Raw genomic sequence first — 18,262 nt, forward strand, 5'->3', positions numbered from 1 at the left:
AGTTTCTTTGGTTGTAACATTTACTTGAACTCCTGGATAACCCAATTTTCAATTTACTTTTTGAAGGTTAAGGTCACTGAAACATCACATCTTTCAAATTCTCATAAACACAGTTTCTATGAAACACCTTCAGGGGATTCTATTTGATCTTAGTTTTGTTGTTCTTAGTTTGGCTAAACTTTCTCATTGTACAAGGTAACCTGTGAGTCATGGTCCTGAATCTTCCCTTTGTCTACATCTACATGATATACCTGTGTGTTTTACTGAAAGAGTGTCAGTTGACAATTATTGCTGTGGGGCTTCTAGTATCAAGTCCCTCCTGTACAGGATTATCATCCTTTCCCATTTAATATAGAGCTTCTGAGGCCATTGTTTAGTTTGTAGGGTATTTCAATGCAAATATCATCCCGACTTAGAGTCTCAATGTCATTCTGTGGAAAACACGTAGGGGAATGTAAACTTGATGAGTTGGCAGAACGATACAACCTCAGGATGTTTTTTGTTGTTGTTATTTACACTTTCCCATACCTACACACCAATGTTTTTTCTATTTATTGGAAAACGATGCTGTAAGTGTGTATGGAATAGAATCCTTGTATTATTGAAGAATTCTGTATTAAATCGTAACTGCGATCAGGCAAACACTTATTTCAAAATGCAAAAGTGAAGAACGTTTAATAGCCAGTCTAGCAGGCAGGCAGGAAGGTTTAATCAGTGGAGGTTTTCAGTCACCTTAGGTAAATGGGCATCTGCACGTCCAGGTTCATAGCACATTGTCCTGTGTACACTCTGAGGCTTTACCAGCATGAATGAAGCAGTTGGTTGTGCCTAATAAAAGTATTATTCCCCTTTCCTTAGGCCGATCCCAAAGAGCTGATCCGATTGGTCACACAGCATGTGACTGCTTATTCCGATTGGCCGGAGGAGCTTCAGAAGCTGATCGGCCAGCTGCAGGTGTACAATGAGCGTCTGACAGACTTCACCCAGGCTCAGGTGTTACAGGGGCTGGGTCGCGGCGTGGACGTCCAGCGCTTCAGCTCTGACTCTGACTACAAGAAGGAGACCATCCTCGGCCTAACAGAGTATGTGCTGTCAGACACTACGGTTATTAGAAAAACTAGTACAAAGCTTTCGGTTGTAATGTCATTGCAAAGCTGTGAATTACTTGATCTGCATTTTTTTTCTCCAATCCATTCCATTGATGAATAGGAGTGTGAGTTATGTCTCTGTTTGCTTCGATGTGATGAAGTCTGATCATAACTTCCTTCCTTCCTGTCTGCCTGTGTGTCTCTTTGTGTTCAGGACCATGGATGATGGAGTGTACAAGATCGCTTTGTCTCTGGCTAAACGCTACAGTATTCCTCTGTGGGAGGTCTACATGACTCACCTCGAGTTCCTCTTCACAGATAGCGGGTATGTACGCACACACACAGACACACACAGACACACACACACTCACACACACAAACACGTGTAACACTATCACATAACCTCTCCCTTGGCATCTTCAACTCATACCCCTCTGTGTTTCTTGGTTCCCATCACTTTTGACATTTTGTCTGTTGGAAATAGTTCTTCCGTCACAGTGCAACATCTGAAATGCTCCTTTTATCAGCATTTGTTGATAAAGACACCTTTTTTTTTCTAGTTTTTCTATGTGCACATCTTGTCCTGTTTTTTGAATTTCTGAAAAATATATTTAGAAAATTAAAGTTGAACCAACCTCTGAATAATGACATAAAAACACATTAAACAAACATGTACCTAATGTGTTTGTGTTTTAGTGGTAGAGAGGATCTGTGTGCGTGCGTGCGTTCGTGCATGCGTGCGTGCGTGTGTGTGCGTGTGTGTGTCTGTCAGACTCCATTTTCATAATTTATTTGCTCTCCGACTTCATAGCTGTGGATCTGACTAGCTCTGCACCTTTACTTGTTTTAATAGAATGCTTTTTCAGCAGAGTTTTAGATGTGTGCGGGACTCTGTGTGTGTGTGTGTGTGTGTGTGTGTGTTCGTGTGCACAAGTGTGCATGTGTGATAAATATCTCCCCAGTCGCATTCTGATATAAGGAAATGGTTTATGGCCTCCATTTAACGATAAATTACAACCTGTACCTTCTTCAAACCGACCACTGCTGCTGGAGTGTGTGGGTTTCCACCTGAATCTGAAGATCATGACAAATGTGTGAAGAATATTCATCCTATAATCTTGAACAGAAGAACCGCTATATGGGTATTGATTTAACGGATGGATGGATGGATTCTGGGACTGATCTAAATAGAGCAGACCGACGAGAACTTAAAGGAAAAGATGCACACAAAGACAAATCACTACTGTGAGATGGAATCTGAAGTTTTATTGATCCTTGTAAGGAAATACATTCATTTCATTTTTCTCATACTAACTGTTTAGTAGCAGCAGAAGCAGCTTGGCCGCAAGGTTGTGCCCTGAGATCAAGTTCAGTCATGAGGCCAGTGCTGGGATAAGAGGTACCACTTTGTCCACAAGGGGCGCCAAAATCAAACACGAACCAAAATTCCTCACAGTAGCTTTAAGTTAGCAATGATTTCATTTAAATTAGGAAAGATAAAAGAGCAACATGTCACGAGAAATGAAAAAAGAAAAACATTCATATTGCACAAAGAGAAAAACAACTACATTAACGCGACTAATTAATAGTTGTTTTTGTTCATGAATTTGGGTGTTTGGTCTTTTTGTCTGCAGCATTGTGAAGAAAATACTTCAAACAATTTGTATGAAATTTGGTGTAAGGGTGCAGCATGGACCAAGGAAGAGCCCACTACACATTTTGGACAGGATCTAATTCTGACATATGAAACATATCAACATATGTCAATGGAAGACATGGTCAGAGGGTGACAAATAGAAAAAAATGTATGGGTATATATCAGGTCAAATGATTACAAAGAGTTGTCTTTAAGTGTTACTAACAACTGTGTGTGGAGGAAAGTTGTTAAGTAGAGAAACGGCCACAAATTCTGTTACTGAGAGGGGATGGAGGGTTGATGGAGGGACTGAACAGATAGATGGAGGAAGACGAGATGGATGATAGAGGCAGAGTGTCCCTGAGACGGTCCTATTATCACAGAGTGAACGCTTTAGAGGAATCAATGCACTGCTAAACACCACCGTCGTCAGCTGTTCTCTCTGTGCGTATAGCCCGTACATCTTTGTAGATGTTCTCTGACTGTCTTTAGGGACATGAATTTCAGCCGCTTAAATTGACTATTTAATGACAGGCTATTAAAGCATTTCAATGACTTGTCAATCAACAGAGGCGGTGTTGATATTCTACCCCTGAAATCACCTGCAATTCTCTAACTTGCCCTAGCTTTTCCTCTTCCCTTTGTCTAAGCTTTGGTTTGATTTTAAATACTCTGTGTGAAGTTTGTCTGAATTTTTGCGAATTTTTTTTTACAATTAGTCAGTCTTAATGAATTCAGGTAGAATAAACAATGCTGGGATTACTTGAGGCAGGGCACAAATAAACTGTGTTCTGCACCAGTTGACAGTCAGCTGATCCAAACAAACATCACGCTTGACGTTTTAAATAACTCACCTCCAAGCTCTTTATTTAAGAACGTACCTGCCGCCAGCAGCTGCTTTTTTTTTTGACAGATCAGTCTTTGCCTCGTCTTCTGTGACACCTTCCCCTCTTACTCATCTTCCAGACGTGTTCTGCTTTGAGCCTAATGAGGAATCCTCAGAGACACAGAGGACACCTTTGAATTCGGTAGCGCTTCTGTCTGTTTGTACATCTGTCGAACTCCGCTAGCAAGTAAAAGTTCAAATTAAATCGGGTATTGGCGTCCCTGCCAGCTGAGGCTTTTCAGCTCCTGCTTGAGAATGTCCCCCATCAAATCAAAGCAAGAAGATTCATATACACAGTTTCTTAGAGCCATTGTCCTGCACTGAACTCTACAGCACATAACCCTTTCTACAACCGCCTACAAAACAGAAACTCAACAAATTAGCAGCATTGATTTAAAAAAAAACAAAAATACAATCCAGCTTGCTAATATATTCAAATGACAATGATGTGCTGAGTAATCATCCCTTCTCCGCCTAAGCCCCCCAAGAGGTTATTTCCGGCCGTCAGATTTCCACAGCAATTAAATGTGCCTCTGAATTAAAGAATATTAGGAGTCTATTTTTGTCAAGAGAAGACACAACAAACAGAATATGGTAAGACGGGGAAGGAGGGAGAGATAAGAGAGGATAGAATTAGGATTACGCCACCGGATTAAATCGCTTCCTCGCTCTGGCTTTTGAAGCAAAAAAAAAAAAAAGAGAAAAGATTGTAATGAGTGTCTCCTGATATCACAGCTAAATGAAGACAACATGGCTGGAGTGGAAAACTGTGTTCATGTGCAAAGGAGACACCTCAGAGCAAAGCATGCGTGCAGAAGACTCATTATGAAACATTGGGCAAGAGAGATGTTAAAAGCTGAAGAGAGGAGAGAGGAGGCGGAGGGCAGTAAACACCTTTTGTCACTAGATGAAGAGGAAAAGACGACAACATGGCTTTTGAAGAACTAAAGTAACTCACTCAAGCTAAAGCACAGCCTGACATGAGTACTTGGCAATTTCTGCCACTGACTGCTGCTGACTTTAATTCTGCCTGTGTACACGGTGCCAGGAAAAAGTCTTAAACACCAAACATCAAGCAGCCCTACCTGGACAAGAAGTTGTTCCTCTCACCATTGTTCTCTTGCCTTTAATCACTTTGGAGCTAATGTGTTTAAATAATGAAACATAAGAGTGTGATCTGGGGTTTCAGGCGGCCCAGGAGAGTGTGCACTTAAGGAAAGAGACGAGAGGAAAAGTGACTCTTGGAATGAGTTATTGCACTTGAGTTCGATATAAGAGCCTCCCTGTTGTGGAGATGATTAGTGTTATTTGCATTATTGAGTTAATTGTCTGTTTCCTCCACTCTGTTGATGTGTTGTGTCTTATTTTTTTTTATTTTTTTTTATCAGTGAAAGCCTCCCAGCTAGCTCTTGACGTGGCAACCCAGAGGAAAACATCGTCCTCTTTGATGTTGTCCCGTTCTAACAGATAAACAGACTCGCACTCACGCAAACACACACTCCCAGAACGCTGCAGATTGCTCGGAGCCCCTCGGTGACAACCAGCAGCCGAGCTTTTCCTTTGTCTTCACCTTTCCCAGTCCTTGTATCGTTCCTTGTTTAACCTTTGTTTTGCTGCTCTCTGAGGTTTTTCCTTCCCCGCTTCAGCTCTCTCCGCTCTCTGTATTCTTTTCACTTGTCCTAGACCCCCTGCTGTTTGTTGACTTTATGTTCGGTGGTAAAACATGCTTTTTTTTTTTTTTTTTTAAAGCAAAGCAGAGCACAAGTCATGTGCAACTTGAACAAATTGCTGAATAGGCTTCCACACTGACTTTTTTTTTTCCACAGTAAGCATTTCTTTTCCTATCCATCTTTCTTACCCCTTGTCCCCGTTTAGCCTTTTTTCCATCTAAGACACGGCTAAGTTGTTAAATATATTCTTGGTAATAATCTAAAGAATCCTCATCTTTTTCTTTTTTTTTTTCGGAGGGACTGTGTCTTTGGTGATAAGCTCGCCGTGCTGCTTTTGCAAAGTGTTTTTCAAGTACCTCTTTGCAAACCACGCTGTCTCGAGAGCCAGTGGTCTTCCTCCTTTGATTTGTTTGTTGATGAAATTTGGAATTTTCTCAGTATTGCTGTTATCTTTTTTTGCGGGCATGGTGGCTACTGCTGCTTTTGGGATCCACTTAAATCTTAATTTGATTCTTTTAAAATGCTCCCGATGCTAGAAATGTACTGTAAAGTGTTCCACATCAACTGCACCGATGGATCTTTTCCATAGAGAGGAAATAGCTTACATAGCAGTAAGAGCATTGAAATTGGGGATTTGAGGATTATAGTTGTGTGTTAATATGGTTATGAACACTTCATACATTCTTATGTTGGGATATGTAGTTATAAAGAAAGTGTAGTTAATAAAACTAATCATTTAATTTTCTTCTCGTTTCTTTCTTCCTAGTCTTTCCACCAAGGATATTGAGTCCCGAAGCGACTCCCTCAGCCTGTTTGACACCTTGAAGTGCAACCCTCAGGCTTTTTACAGCCACATGACTAAATATGTTCTACCCACCGTGGAGGGAAGTGACCAGAGCCGTCTGCTCTACTACTACACCTTACTAGACGCAGCAGGCTGTGAGCCGTACGCCACCACCATCATCAAGCCAGACTCCCATGTCAAACTACTCAAGAAGCTTAAAGCTGTTGCCAATGGTAAGGACGTTTTTTTTTTTTTTTTTTCTATTATAAGCTGTTTTTACTTACTTCAAAGTGTTCAGATAATTTCAGAAAGGCTGTCCGTGAAGCAACAGAGTCCGACGCTATGATGAACTTTTTTTTGCCTTTATATCCAAGTGTATCCTGGATGTGTGTGGTCTGACATATTTAGTGTTTCGAGTAAAGAGCAGAGAAGAACACACTGGCAATAAGAAAACATAATGAAACCGTTTCATTGTGTGCGTGGAGATTGCACCAGACATACTGTCTATGGTCATACACCGGTTGTAGGATATAGATGTCATCATCCACTTGCACTCACTCATGGTGAATTTTTCTAATTGTTTCCTGCTACGTTCTCACATCGCCCCATTCTTACCTCACAAGGAAATCTTACTTGAGGGCTGGCAGGAAATATTCCAGGTAAAGTCTGATTGCAAAATGTGTCTGTTTGAGTTCATACATACAGCTAACCCAGAACATTACAAGAAGTTTTCAGAATGATAATAAATCTGTTATTCAGATTTAACCACCTGGTCAAATGGAGGGTGTGTGCTTGTTCATTTTGATCCAAATACAGACATTGCTGAATAAAGACATAAAAAACATGTCTAACTACAATCAGGTGATCAGATATATCATTTGGTTTGCTACTCTTCTTCTCTTAATGATGTTTCATCTTAATGAAACTTTTCCTATTTATAAAAAATGCACACATTTCTTGCAGTATTTTATAAAAGATGTTTAGTTAAAGACAAAGAACAGAAGTTATTCATTTGTAGCAATGTTCCTGTTTAAAAGCCTTCAATCCAAAGGGTTAACACACCTCTCTTGTTCATGGAAAATACGCCCTAAGCCTTTCATGTCCAGAAATAAAGTTCAGTGTTTAAAGAGTTGAACATAATCCCTTTTGACAAGATGACTCACATACAGATGTTGACATTCATCCTTGCCGCTAGATATCTTAAAGTCACTGTCATGTAGAAAAAGTACAACAGCTGAATGCCCAAATTTGTGAAGCATTTTTGGCCTGAGAACAAGCTGGGAAATCTTTTTTTTTTTTTTTTTTTTTTTTTTTTAAGCGACTTTGAAAATGACCTTAAACTTATCTGTACTCTACTTGTACCCATAGTGTCTCTCTCTCTCTCTCCACCAGCTCTCATATTTTGTTCAAAAATTGTTAAGAAACTGGATTGTAAACAACCACATCTGTTCCCATTTTCCTGTAAACAACCATTTAGGCAATGGACCTCTGCATTAGTTGTCAGTCTACCTAACTCACAAAGCACCTGAAACACTTGCAGCATCACAGCAAGATGCCGTTTCCTCTTAAATTTCCATGGCAGCACCCTCTCCAAGGACGTCATGTCGAGCTTGTAGCGTGTCACCGGTTCAGCGATCCGGCTAGAGTGCTCAAACTTGCTTGTGTACGGGCCGACGGTGGTGTCACTTCTCGGCGAAGTTCAGTAAAGGTCAGCCAGGTGTCAGCTGTGTTTTCACGCCTCACTTCCTTCCCTCTGCTCCTGATAACACCACAGCTTTTACCGGTGACACATGTCTCTGTTTAACACAGGCACACACACACACATACGGACCCAAATCACATACACACACCCTTGAGTCATCCACATCAAGACTTAAATACATTTCTGCATAATTTAACGCAACTGCCCTGAACTTTTAGCTCATGCTGTTCCTGCCACATTTTAGTTTCACTCGCAAACTCTGACTGTATCAAATCATTTCATAGGAAAATGACGGCTAAGCCCACCTACATATAACTGTTGCTAAAGTTTGCAATATATTGCATCACATTTCTCAGCATATCGCAAAATGTTTAAAATTGCAATAATATCGTATCATGACTAAAGTATCATGATAATATCGTATCGTGGGGCCTCTGGTGATTTCCACCCCTACTATCTGTTTTATTTTAATTTTACTGCAGTGTGAACTCTTCCAGATCTAACAAAAGCAGAGATAGCATTCAGGAGCCACACGATTGGGAGTTACTATAGTGGAGTGGTTTACAAATGTTCTAGCCTCAGGCCCCATGACCACTGCCTCAATGAGAAATTGTGACCCAAATTTCTGAACATTTTAACCACTCAGATTTATTTAATGACAAAAACGGGCAGTTTGGACCTCAGACAGGACAAAAAAAAAAAAACCAAAGAGACAGAACCTACCAAATCATAAACTTTTATGCAACCTTTTTTTTTTCCAGGCACACACTGCAGCACTGAAAGGTGCACCACATCCCAATTTTAGGTCCCCACCAACCAGTTGAGAACCACTGCTACAGTGGTAGTCATAAACAACATTTTCAAAGAAATTACATGAGACCCTGTAAACTAAAGTAAGTCCCAGACGGGTGATGTAAAGCTTGTTTTTTTCCCCAGAGAAGTAGACTTGTTAGCAAGACATGCTAATGGTTTAAGTTAACCTAAGACATCATACAAAGCCAATGCACACCTGGAGTGCCCGGAGGTTGTTTCATTTTAGCAAATATAACACCTTTATATAACGGACATCCAAAGCTGGAAGAAACTTAGAGACTATCTTCATCGGTAGTCTGACAAACATCAACTTAGAAATGTTCATCACAGCCTTCTCGGTTGTATGTGGTCATGTACAGACATGTGACACAGTCATATATGTCGACATATGCCTTTTAACTTTGAGAAATGTACATTTGGCTATGTCACCGATTAAAACGGAGACATTTCACACCACAGACATTGACTTGTAAAAGCAGTCAAATCACAGGTAAGTGTTGACGATGACATTAAAGATGATTCCTTTCCAATAGTGTCCCAGTGAGCCAGTGAGCATGCAGAACACCATCAGGACCTGCTGCTGGATAAAGGGTCTGTAGCACATGAGAGTTGAAAACTAAACCATAGAAAAGGACAAGCAAAACAGGGAATGCCCCCAAAAAGTCAGTTGCTCTTAATTAAGTCTGTTTAGTCTGTAATGCCCAGCTGTGATTGGACGATCGCTGTTAACATCCCTGTTGTCTTTAAAACTACTATAGACATGAAAACTCACACAAATATACATATAAATATGATTTACATAAAGGGATTATTACTCACGAATAAGCACACATTGACTTTGTGACTTACATTCTAACACTGTGTGTGTCTCTCCTTCACACACACGTTCACAAACACTCTTAAACTTCACCCACACGTTGACACTCTTGTAGCAGAATTGACACGCAGGCTGTTGCAGCAACAACTTTCTACAAGCACACTCTCAAACTCTAAGACAAACACTCTCGCTCAAAATGGCTCATTTACAGTCATCAACACACACACACACACACACACACACACACACACACACACACACACACACACACACACACACACACACACACACATAGACCCATCATTTTTTGAGTCATTCAGATTGCATAGAGGCAGGTGGTGTGTGTCCAATATCCATCACAATTTCAGACACAATACCAGGTGACTGTCTGAGTGGGCTCTCCTGAGGAAGGGGATGAAATGCTGCTTGGGTGCGGAGGAGATGGAGGCAGAGAGAGGGACGCGGTGGGGAGAGAGAGTACATGGGTTAGTGCATGTAACTCTTATCTGTGGTTTAAGTGTCCGTCAGGGCCTGTCTGAAAGTATAGTGCTGTGTGCACTCAAGGTTTTATACGTGCATGTGTGTGTGCATGTGTGTGTGTGTGTGTGTGTGTGTGCGTGTGTGTGTGTGTTTGAGGGATTCCGGGCAACGTTGACAGCGCCCTCCCTACAGGCAGACCAGTGTTAAATATTTAAAGCCCAGACAGACTGTGGTGTTGCCACAGTAATGTGTCTGTCTGATCGAGCTGGAGACCAAGAGCACGCCACTTGCTTCTACTTACTCACACACAACAACACCCACAACCACACCCACACGGAGCTCTGCAGTGATAGGAGATGTAACGCACACAGACAGCTCCCTCAAACTGTACACCTTTGCATGCATAGACAGGCAGACAAACAGCAGCACTTCCACACACGGGTCACACGCAATGTTGTTGTTCACATCACATCAACCATTTACTCTCTTCTGTGCGCTTCTCATTACTGTCATGTAATGGAATATTGAACAAGCTCTGCATATCTAATCACTGTAATTATCCTGGAAGTGCTGCATGTTTTTGCACTTATACTATATGAATATAGAAGCATAGTATGTGCTCTGTATATTGTTAAAAAGTGTCTTCAAACATGCCTTTTTTAAAGTGGCACTTTCTGAAATATTAAGTGTTGGATATGCTGTATGTTTATATATGTTAATCAAACCATGCAGCAGTAATGTTTCCCTGAGAAAGCAATATGAATAATATTCATCTCAAGCAGAATCTGTAGATGGATGACTTCATTTTTGTGCAAGAGGCATTCTGGTTTGTGTTTAGATTTTGTTTTTGCTCTGCTAGTTGTGTTTGTAGTCCACCACTTCTGTCTACTAGCATTTCAACAGGCATTAGTTGAATGCAGGAAAAAGGGGAAGAAAGCGATCTGTTTTAATGAAATCCGGGCTCTTAATGTCAGCCATCTGATGACAATATATCTTCTTATAAATCTCTGCAGGCGAACATCTGCCTATAAATTCAGCATTCAACATCGTCCCTCAGTTCAAACTAAATTCTTGCTTCTAAAGTTGCTAGTTGGATGACTTTGCTGTTTTTATTTTTTATTTTTATTAGAATCAATATTCAGCTTTATTTTTTTACCAGCTTGAGCTCCAGTAGCTCTTCTGTTGGATCGGACCACATTGGTCATCCTTTGCTCTCAACGTGCATCATAGATTCTTTGCTGCCCATTACCCTGTAACCAGTTCAGCAGAATTCCTGCAGAGCTGCAGTTTTGGTATTTACTGACCACTGCAGAGCTGAAGTTTGGTGATGCTTTGACTCAGTCGTCTAGCCATCACACTTTGTCTCGTTTTCCTGTTTCCACCACATCAACTATAGGACAAAACGTTCACTTGCTGCCTAACATATCTTAACAACTGACAGGTGCCATTATAAAGAGATAATCTGTTATTCACTTCATCTCTCAATTGTTTATGCATGATTCATTTTATGTCAAATGTAGTATACAAAAATCAGCATACATTTCCCCGTCTCTTGCAGGTTTAAACTACAAAAAGCTGACTGATGAAGCGGCTGATCCGCTAACGACTCTACAACCAGTCCTGACCAGTCAGAATGTTCTCTCCATCTCCAAACTTGCAAACCGGCTGCCTGCGCCCGGTGGGAGTGGGGCAACAGTCTCCCCGAGTGCAGTCCATGCAGCATGGCTGCAGAAGCTCTTCTGGAAAGGAGACCCCCAGCTGCTGAAGAGACCCCCACAGAGCGACCAAGACTACCTCCATGCATATGACACCTGCGCCAAATACCTGGACAGACTGGTCCCTGCTGACGCTGTACACTTCCTGGATGGCATCACGTTCTCACCTGATGCAACAGAGCACGTAAGCCTGAATTTTGTTTAAAGATAATATTTAGTTTTTTCGTATGCTTACCAATATGGATGGGGGCTCTGTGTTTCGCTACCATCTTAGACTTAAAATGGTGGGAGTGAGGCAGTCAGACAATCTGTAATCGCAGCACAGCAGGCAGTTTGTTTCAGGCAGCCAACCAGACAGGATTCATATTATCTAAAAAGAGGGATTGTGGGGATTTCCAGTCACTACATCAAACTGTCATATCCCTCACTCTCTTCTCATCATCGTCTGACCGCCCATCTCTCACTCCCCAAGGCTCCATTTTTTTGGTAGTCAAAAGCCCTTTTTCTAGTTTTAAATATAATATTATGTTCAAATCCACACTCTGCTGCCTCAAAGCACATACCAGTCATGATTTATAAAATAAATTATAAAATTGCACAAGAAATGTCAGCCTCATAATTACAGCACTCTGAAAAATTGTCCTGCAGAGGACTCAAAGGGCCTCAGAGCACCTTATCAATACCAGCCCGCTGTTTTTTTTTCTTTTTCATACAGGCAACTTGCCACCCCAGTGCCTCTGCAGGTCTTTCATTTTTCTTTTACTTTTGTCTTATGAACCCTCTATTTCCTGTCGACTCTGAGAGAGCTAATTGATCCCTCTCCACTTCAGAGCCAATTAAACTCCAATTCCCAGCAGGCACTGTTTTCCCACTGTGCTTTTTAACATGCAGATTAACTCTCAGAAACTCTATGTCTCCTCCACCTTCTATTTCTTTTTTTTTTTTTTTTTATCCTTTCTAAACCCTCAAAGGTGGAAATCTTGTCCACTCTCGCTGTTGGGAATGCATCTGACCTTTCACACCCCCGTTGCCCCTTAATGATGGATTGATCCATTTCCCACAAGCCAAAGAGGTTTAGATGGATGGCTGGGAGCTTATCTACTACTGGAGGTTTATTTTGAAGGGGGAAACAGAGGGGGTTGGCATTTTCCCCCCTCTGAAGTATTGATCTTAGATATCACTGTTAGGGGAAACATCCTCCATGTTTCAAACCTTTCCAGGGCTATTCACGCATTAAACAATGTACACCTTGCACACAAATGCATGCAACAATAACCCTAAAAAGAGTTTTGGGTAACTCCATTTGAGTGATCACCCAGTCTGAGAAAAGTGCTGTCAGTCTGAGTTAGTGATATTTACAAAATGCAGAAGTATAAGTAGCATGTGTCTGAGTGTGCGGCTGAGGTAGTTGGATGATTTTAAAGCTTCTTTTTTGTGTGTGTGTGTGTGTGTGTGTGTGTGTGTGTGTGTGTGTGTGTGTGGTGCTTGTCATCGCCTCTGTGCTTCCATGCAAGAGAGTAAAAAAAAAAACATACAGCCAAAGGCTCTCTCCCCCCCCTGTGAATGGTAAACCTGCTCTCTCTGCATTGAATCAATTACACAAGGCTGGCAGCTACGATCTGTCTCGCTCACACACACTCCTCACACACATTATACTCGAGTTCCTGTTGGTGTTTTGGCTCAGATAAATTGGGTTATACCTGCCTCTCTTCAACATGTTAACTTTGAAATGAATGTTCATAACTTGTGCACCTCTCTTTTCCCTCTCTCTTCACTTGATTCAACCACCACCGTCTCCCCAATTTTCTTCTCCTCCTCCTTCCATTCCCTTTAATCCATCCTATTTCATCCCCAGCTGAGCATCCAGGCGAGGTCGGAGGTGATAAAGCGAGCCACCAAAGCCCTGCGCCAGCTGGGTGAGAAGAGCAGGAAGAGAGGAGGCAACGGTGGTGGCGAGAAGGAAGGGTCCGACCCAGCAGGATTCACTTTTGATGAGGCTCTAGCGCACCTGCAGCAATCACAGGCCCACCTGGACACCCTGAGCCATGACTTCATTCTGTCACTCAAAGACAGCCTGCAGGTAGACCACATCTGCCACACACTTGAACCTTTTTTTAATTTTTCACAGTGACAAGTCCGCTTACTGTTAATATATGGCAGGGAGTCGCTTAAAAGAACATGCAATAGAGATTTCCCATCATTCAATGTAAATGCCAAGTACTGTGTCCTGCCAGGTCGCTTGCTACAGTAAATCATAGCGGTGCTTTAGCATACACTATGTCGAGTGAGACATTTAAAGGCTCAAATGGTTAGACTTTGCTAATTCTATGCAGCTTCAATCTGGTGGCTTTATGATGAGTATGCATACGCAAACTGTGCATGCAGCCCAACATCAGCCATCTGTTATAGAATGCTAAAACTGACCGATCGGAATCAGTGTTAAACACAAAGGCGTAATGATTTAGAATAATGTATTGTAACACACTGTAATGCTCAGCTACAAAGGATACAAATAAATATGTGTCTTGAGCTGAATAACACACTTATGTAAACACACAGTTAGACTTACAGATTGTGTTTGTTTATGTGTGTGTTTGTTTGTTTGTGTGTGTTTTATATTCCTGTGGTTGTTCTGGTTTTATTCTGGCCATTTCCAGCCTCACAGAGGCCAGTCACGGTTGCATTAATGCAAACCCGAGGGCTTCTGTTTGAAATCAGCCCTGCCATGTGGCTGCATAGACAGTATGTACACCATGCTGTATCTCATTAACCAAAGTCACACTGACTGACCCTGCTGTCACCTCGCTGCGACAAAATGTATGCGGGGCTTGGGAGAGGGGATGTTTGGCGAGCTGAGTGTTGCTAGGCGACCACAAGACAACCATAACAAATCTGTATTTTCTGCCCCCCCCCCACACACACAAACACACACACACACAACACTTGCTTATAATCTTTATACCCTTTTTTGATCTATGTTTAGAGCATGTATCTTTCATAATAGGGAAGCAGATAAAGAATGCCAGAGCTATATAGGCGAAAGTCCAACAGCCCAACCTCAACATTATAACTTCCTATCTACTGTTGCAGGAAGCGATTGTATCCTTGGAGATAGATAAAAAGGATATAAGAACCAGCAAAGGGCAGATAGGTAGAAAAAAGATGGATAGAAGCAGCCCTGTAGGCTCTGTTTGGCTATACTGTGGTCATTTATCAACCGTACGTGACCAGCTGCTGGGAATAATAGAGGATCGGGGAAGAATCCACCACAGGCGTCTCAACCTGCCATAAGGACAGCAAATCACACACTGCGGATATTGTGCTTCAGTATCCCCAAATGAGGACAAAGAAGTGTACATGTTAGCACAGTTCTATATTAAAATTCAAATACTGTAGTTGCTGCGGCATGCAAGATCACGTCCAATGTTTTTCAAAAACAATTATGTTTTGGGTAATTCTTCATCTTTATTAGATGGATCAATGAGAGGAAATGAGGTAGAGAGGGATGGGGGCTGTTCGATGGAAGATTTTTTTCCATCATTATGGTACCAGAATTAGACAAATTTTGATTTGTGGTGATTAGTTATAGGTCTTGTCTGCTACGTTTTTTGTTCTCACAAGGGCACAAAGAGTTACCAAAATGTCAAGGATTTCTTAAAACTACCTCCAGCTTTATATCCTTGGTGTCCTCTTAGCATTTCATGACCACGTCTACAAAAAAAACAACTTTAATTCCGACTGGCAACGTTGCGTATCACATCACTTATAAATGTCAACCCACAAACACTGCCAGGGGGCATCCCTATTAGATACCCGAACCACCTCATTAAGCTACTCCTGGTGAACACAGACGACCTGTGGAAAAGCCTTGTCTCTGCCACTTGTATTCTCAATCTCTCTTGATGAATATCCTGATCTAATGATCATTAGTAATGAATGGAAAGGAGAGGGCTGGTTTTGTATCTCAAGAGCCTAATTTGCACTAAAACTCTCAATCACTCATGACTTACAGCCGAAGATTAGTCTTTTTCTTTTTTCATATGGTGGCGAATATACCTCCAAAATCTGCCCTGAAAGACCAACATTATTTCAAGAGATGACTCATTGTCTCGAATGTGTCCCTCAGACAGTCTCATGCTCAGCTGAAGACATCAGAAAACATTATGTATGACAAGCGGTTATGCCAGTCAAATGTCAGCCAGCCACATACTCTTCGGTCTCGACCTGGGCCTTGACAGTGGACGTTATATGAAGATCATGTATTGAATTTTAACAATACATGTATCATATGGATTTCAAAGCCTCATGTCTGAATATTCTCATGATAAATATTTAAAAATGGAGAGGTTACCCTTCATCTGAGTCCAACTCCATTACTGATTGGGCTTGACTTCTTGGAAAGAATATCTATTCCTTTCTCGACATACACATGGGAATCACTGAAACCTCTCTCTAAGCTCCTCCCACTGAATATTATGGCCGTGAAGATCATTTCAGACTCTTCATTGAAAAGTTTGTCATCTTCAGAGAGAACTTCCAGTCTTGTCTTTCTTTCCATGTTTACAGTTTCACTAACAAACTGTAGCTGGTGCCAAGAACCTTGTCTTGCATGAAAGTTTATATTTAAAGACATTAATCAAAGCTTGATTGTCTCTCAATGTCTAAACCAAGTGGACCGAACTACTCAGGCTTGAATTCCAAAAAAGTGCCAACAGATTCTGCATCTTTATGAGGAATCTGTAAATAAAGATTAGTGTTGCAGCAACAACCGGTACCACCTTCAGACCACAGCTTTCCGCAGGCGTTATTAAGATAGTGATGTTTGAAAAAGCAGCTGAGGTCTTTTTATTGGAAGAGCGAAAAACAAGCAAAGAGAAGCAGGACAGTAGAGAGGAAGACCGGGGTCAGGTCAGCGCTGCCCTCAGGGTTAATACCTGCAGAGAACAAAGCAGTCAACAGCAAACACTACTGACTAAACATTACTCTCCTAACCACACTGCATTGTTTTTACTCTGCTTTTCTCTAGGAAATCCTGCTTTGGGGCATTATTGTATTTTCTTTTCTTATGTTTTTTTTTGTTCATGACCAAGACTTGGGACTTTTATATTACAAATTATTCTACTATCATATACTTTGTATTGTTCTGTTTTTCTTTTTCACAATATTTTTTTCCTGGCAGGTTAAAAAATGTCTGTACACTCCCATCCCTCCCCCCCCCCCCCCCCCCCCCCCCCCCCACACACACACACACACTCCAGGGTTACAGTCAACTTTATGATTTGTCCCGATCTGAGAAGTCAAAGCTGCATGAACTGGCAGTCACCATGGCAACAGATGGGCAGCCTCTAGAGCGCATTGGACAGCTTCTTCGCGTGGCCGTTGGACCTCTAGACCTGTCAGTCAAAACTGTGCTTGGAGATGCCGTTGACAGAGTGGTTGCTGCACTCAGGTATTATTTCTCTTCCTCTATTTTTTTGATCTCTTTTTATATAAACCCAAATAATACTCAACAAAATAATTAATTCAATACTAATGTTCAAAAAATCTTCCCATTGGAAACGTGCATTATGAAACAGGCAAGATTGGCTTAGCACTTATAGGAATTATAAAGCCTGTTATAGTAAATGCTTTAGAGTCACATAAGTAAAATCAATGACACTCATGTTTGAGCTGGAGTTATTGAGCAGGAACCGGGGAAGCTATTAGCTTGGCGTAAAGACTAGAAGCAGGGGAAACTGCCAGCCTGGGTGGCTTCTTCTTGAGTCCAATAAAAACACGTTGCCTTGAAACTCATGAGGAAAATCAAATTGTCAGTTTAGTACATTTATTTCTGTAGCTCCTTATTTTAATCTACTTTACATTCACGCCTTGTCAAACTGCATTATCATCCACATGGATGTTTTTTGAAGACAACTTGGATCAAGAGCCCTAGCTATATCCAGCTCCAAAGGCAGCTTTATGTTGTTTGTTCTTAAATATTGAAGGCCACCCAAACAAACGTCCTACTGCCAGATCTCTACTGGTTGTTATCTGAAAATAAACCCATATATAGGTCCACTTTGGGCTCAGTGTGTTGCTTGGGAAAAAGACTGTCAAAACAAATGCCTGAAGTGTAGAATTGGATCTACAGTAGCTGCCTGTGGGAGTTGGACTCACAGCTTTTTATTGGTGTCTTCTTGCTCCTCATGTTCAAGGAAGGGAGCGATGATTCACCACGACATGTCTGCAGAGGTGCTACATTTTAAGGGCCATGGAGAAAAACATAGATATTTCTACAACTTGGAAACCCCCAACAAAACACAAACTTTCTTTAAAGAGGCGAGAAAACACTTTGAAAGTTGAATTCATGGGCTTCAATAAAAAGTTAATTTTCAGAGTCACATCTCTTTTTTTTTTTTTATGTTTGTCCTTCATGCCCTGAGGACCTTGTCTGCTAATACTGACAAACGGAGGATCAAGGTTTCACTGACACGGCCAGATATCATCGGGCCATCTGATTGGCTTGATAAACGAGTGCCAATCGCCTTGATTATATTCCCACCTCATTTCCTGCTACTTTATGGCTGCTCAATGGCGCATGGTGCAGATAAATGGCATCAGCACTTACGCACACACACTCACACACACACACACACACACCAGAAAATTAGAGTGCGCGTGTGCCGACACTT

At 41.4% G+C, this 18,262-nt stretch overlaps 1 protein-coding gene across 1 annotated transcript in view; it reads left to right on the top strand.

The window, feature by feature from the left end:
- The window catches only part of nbas (NBAS subunit of NRZ tethering complex), a 161,698-nt gene that overhangs the window by 96,920 nt on the left and 46,516 nt on the right, over positions 1 to 18,262 (top strand). The window contains exons 42-47 of the mRNA XM_061052279.1: positions 859 to 1,082; positions 1,303 to 1,413; positions 6,047 to 6,297; positions 11,435 to 11,775; positions 13,447 to 13,671; positions 16,850 to 17,040. Coding sequence (XP_060908262.1) covers positions 859 to 1,082; positions 1,303 to 1,413; positions 6,047 to 6,297; positions 11,435 to 11,775; positions 13,447 to 13,671; positions 16,850 to 17,040 — 1,343 coding nt within the window. The remainder of the gene's footprint in view (positions 1 to 858; positions 1,083 to 1,302; positions 1,414 to 6,046; positions 6,298 to 11,434; positions 11,776 to 13,446; positions 13,672 to 16,849; positions 17,041 to 18,262) is intronic.

The sequence above is a fragment of the Labrus mixtus genome, chromosome 12 (genome assembly GCF_963584025.1).
Source record: "Labrus mixtus chromosome 12, fLabMix1.1, whole genome shotgun sequence".
In the NCBI taxonomy this organism is placed as follows: domain Eukaryota; kingdom Metazoa; phylum Chordata; class Actinopteri; order Labriformes; family Labridae; genus Labrus; species Labrus mixtus.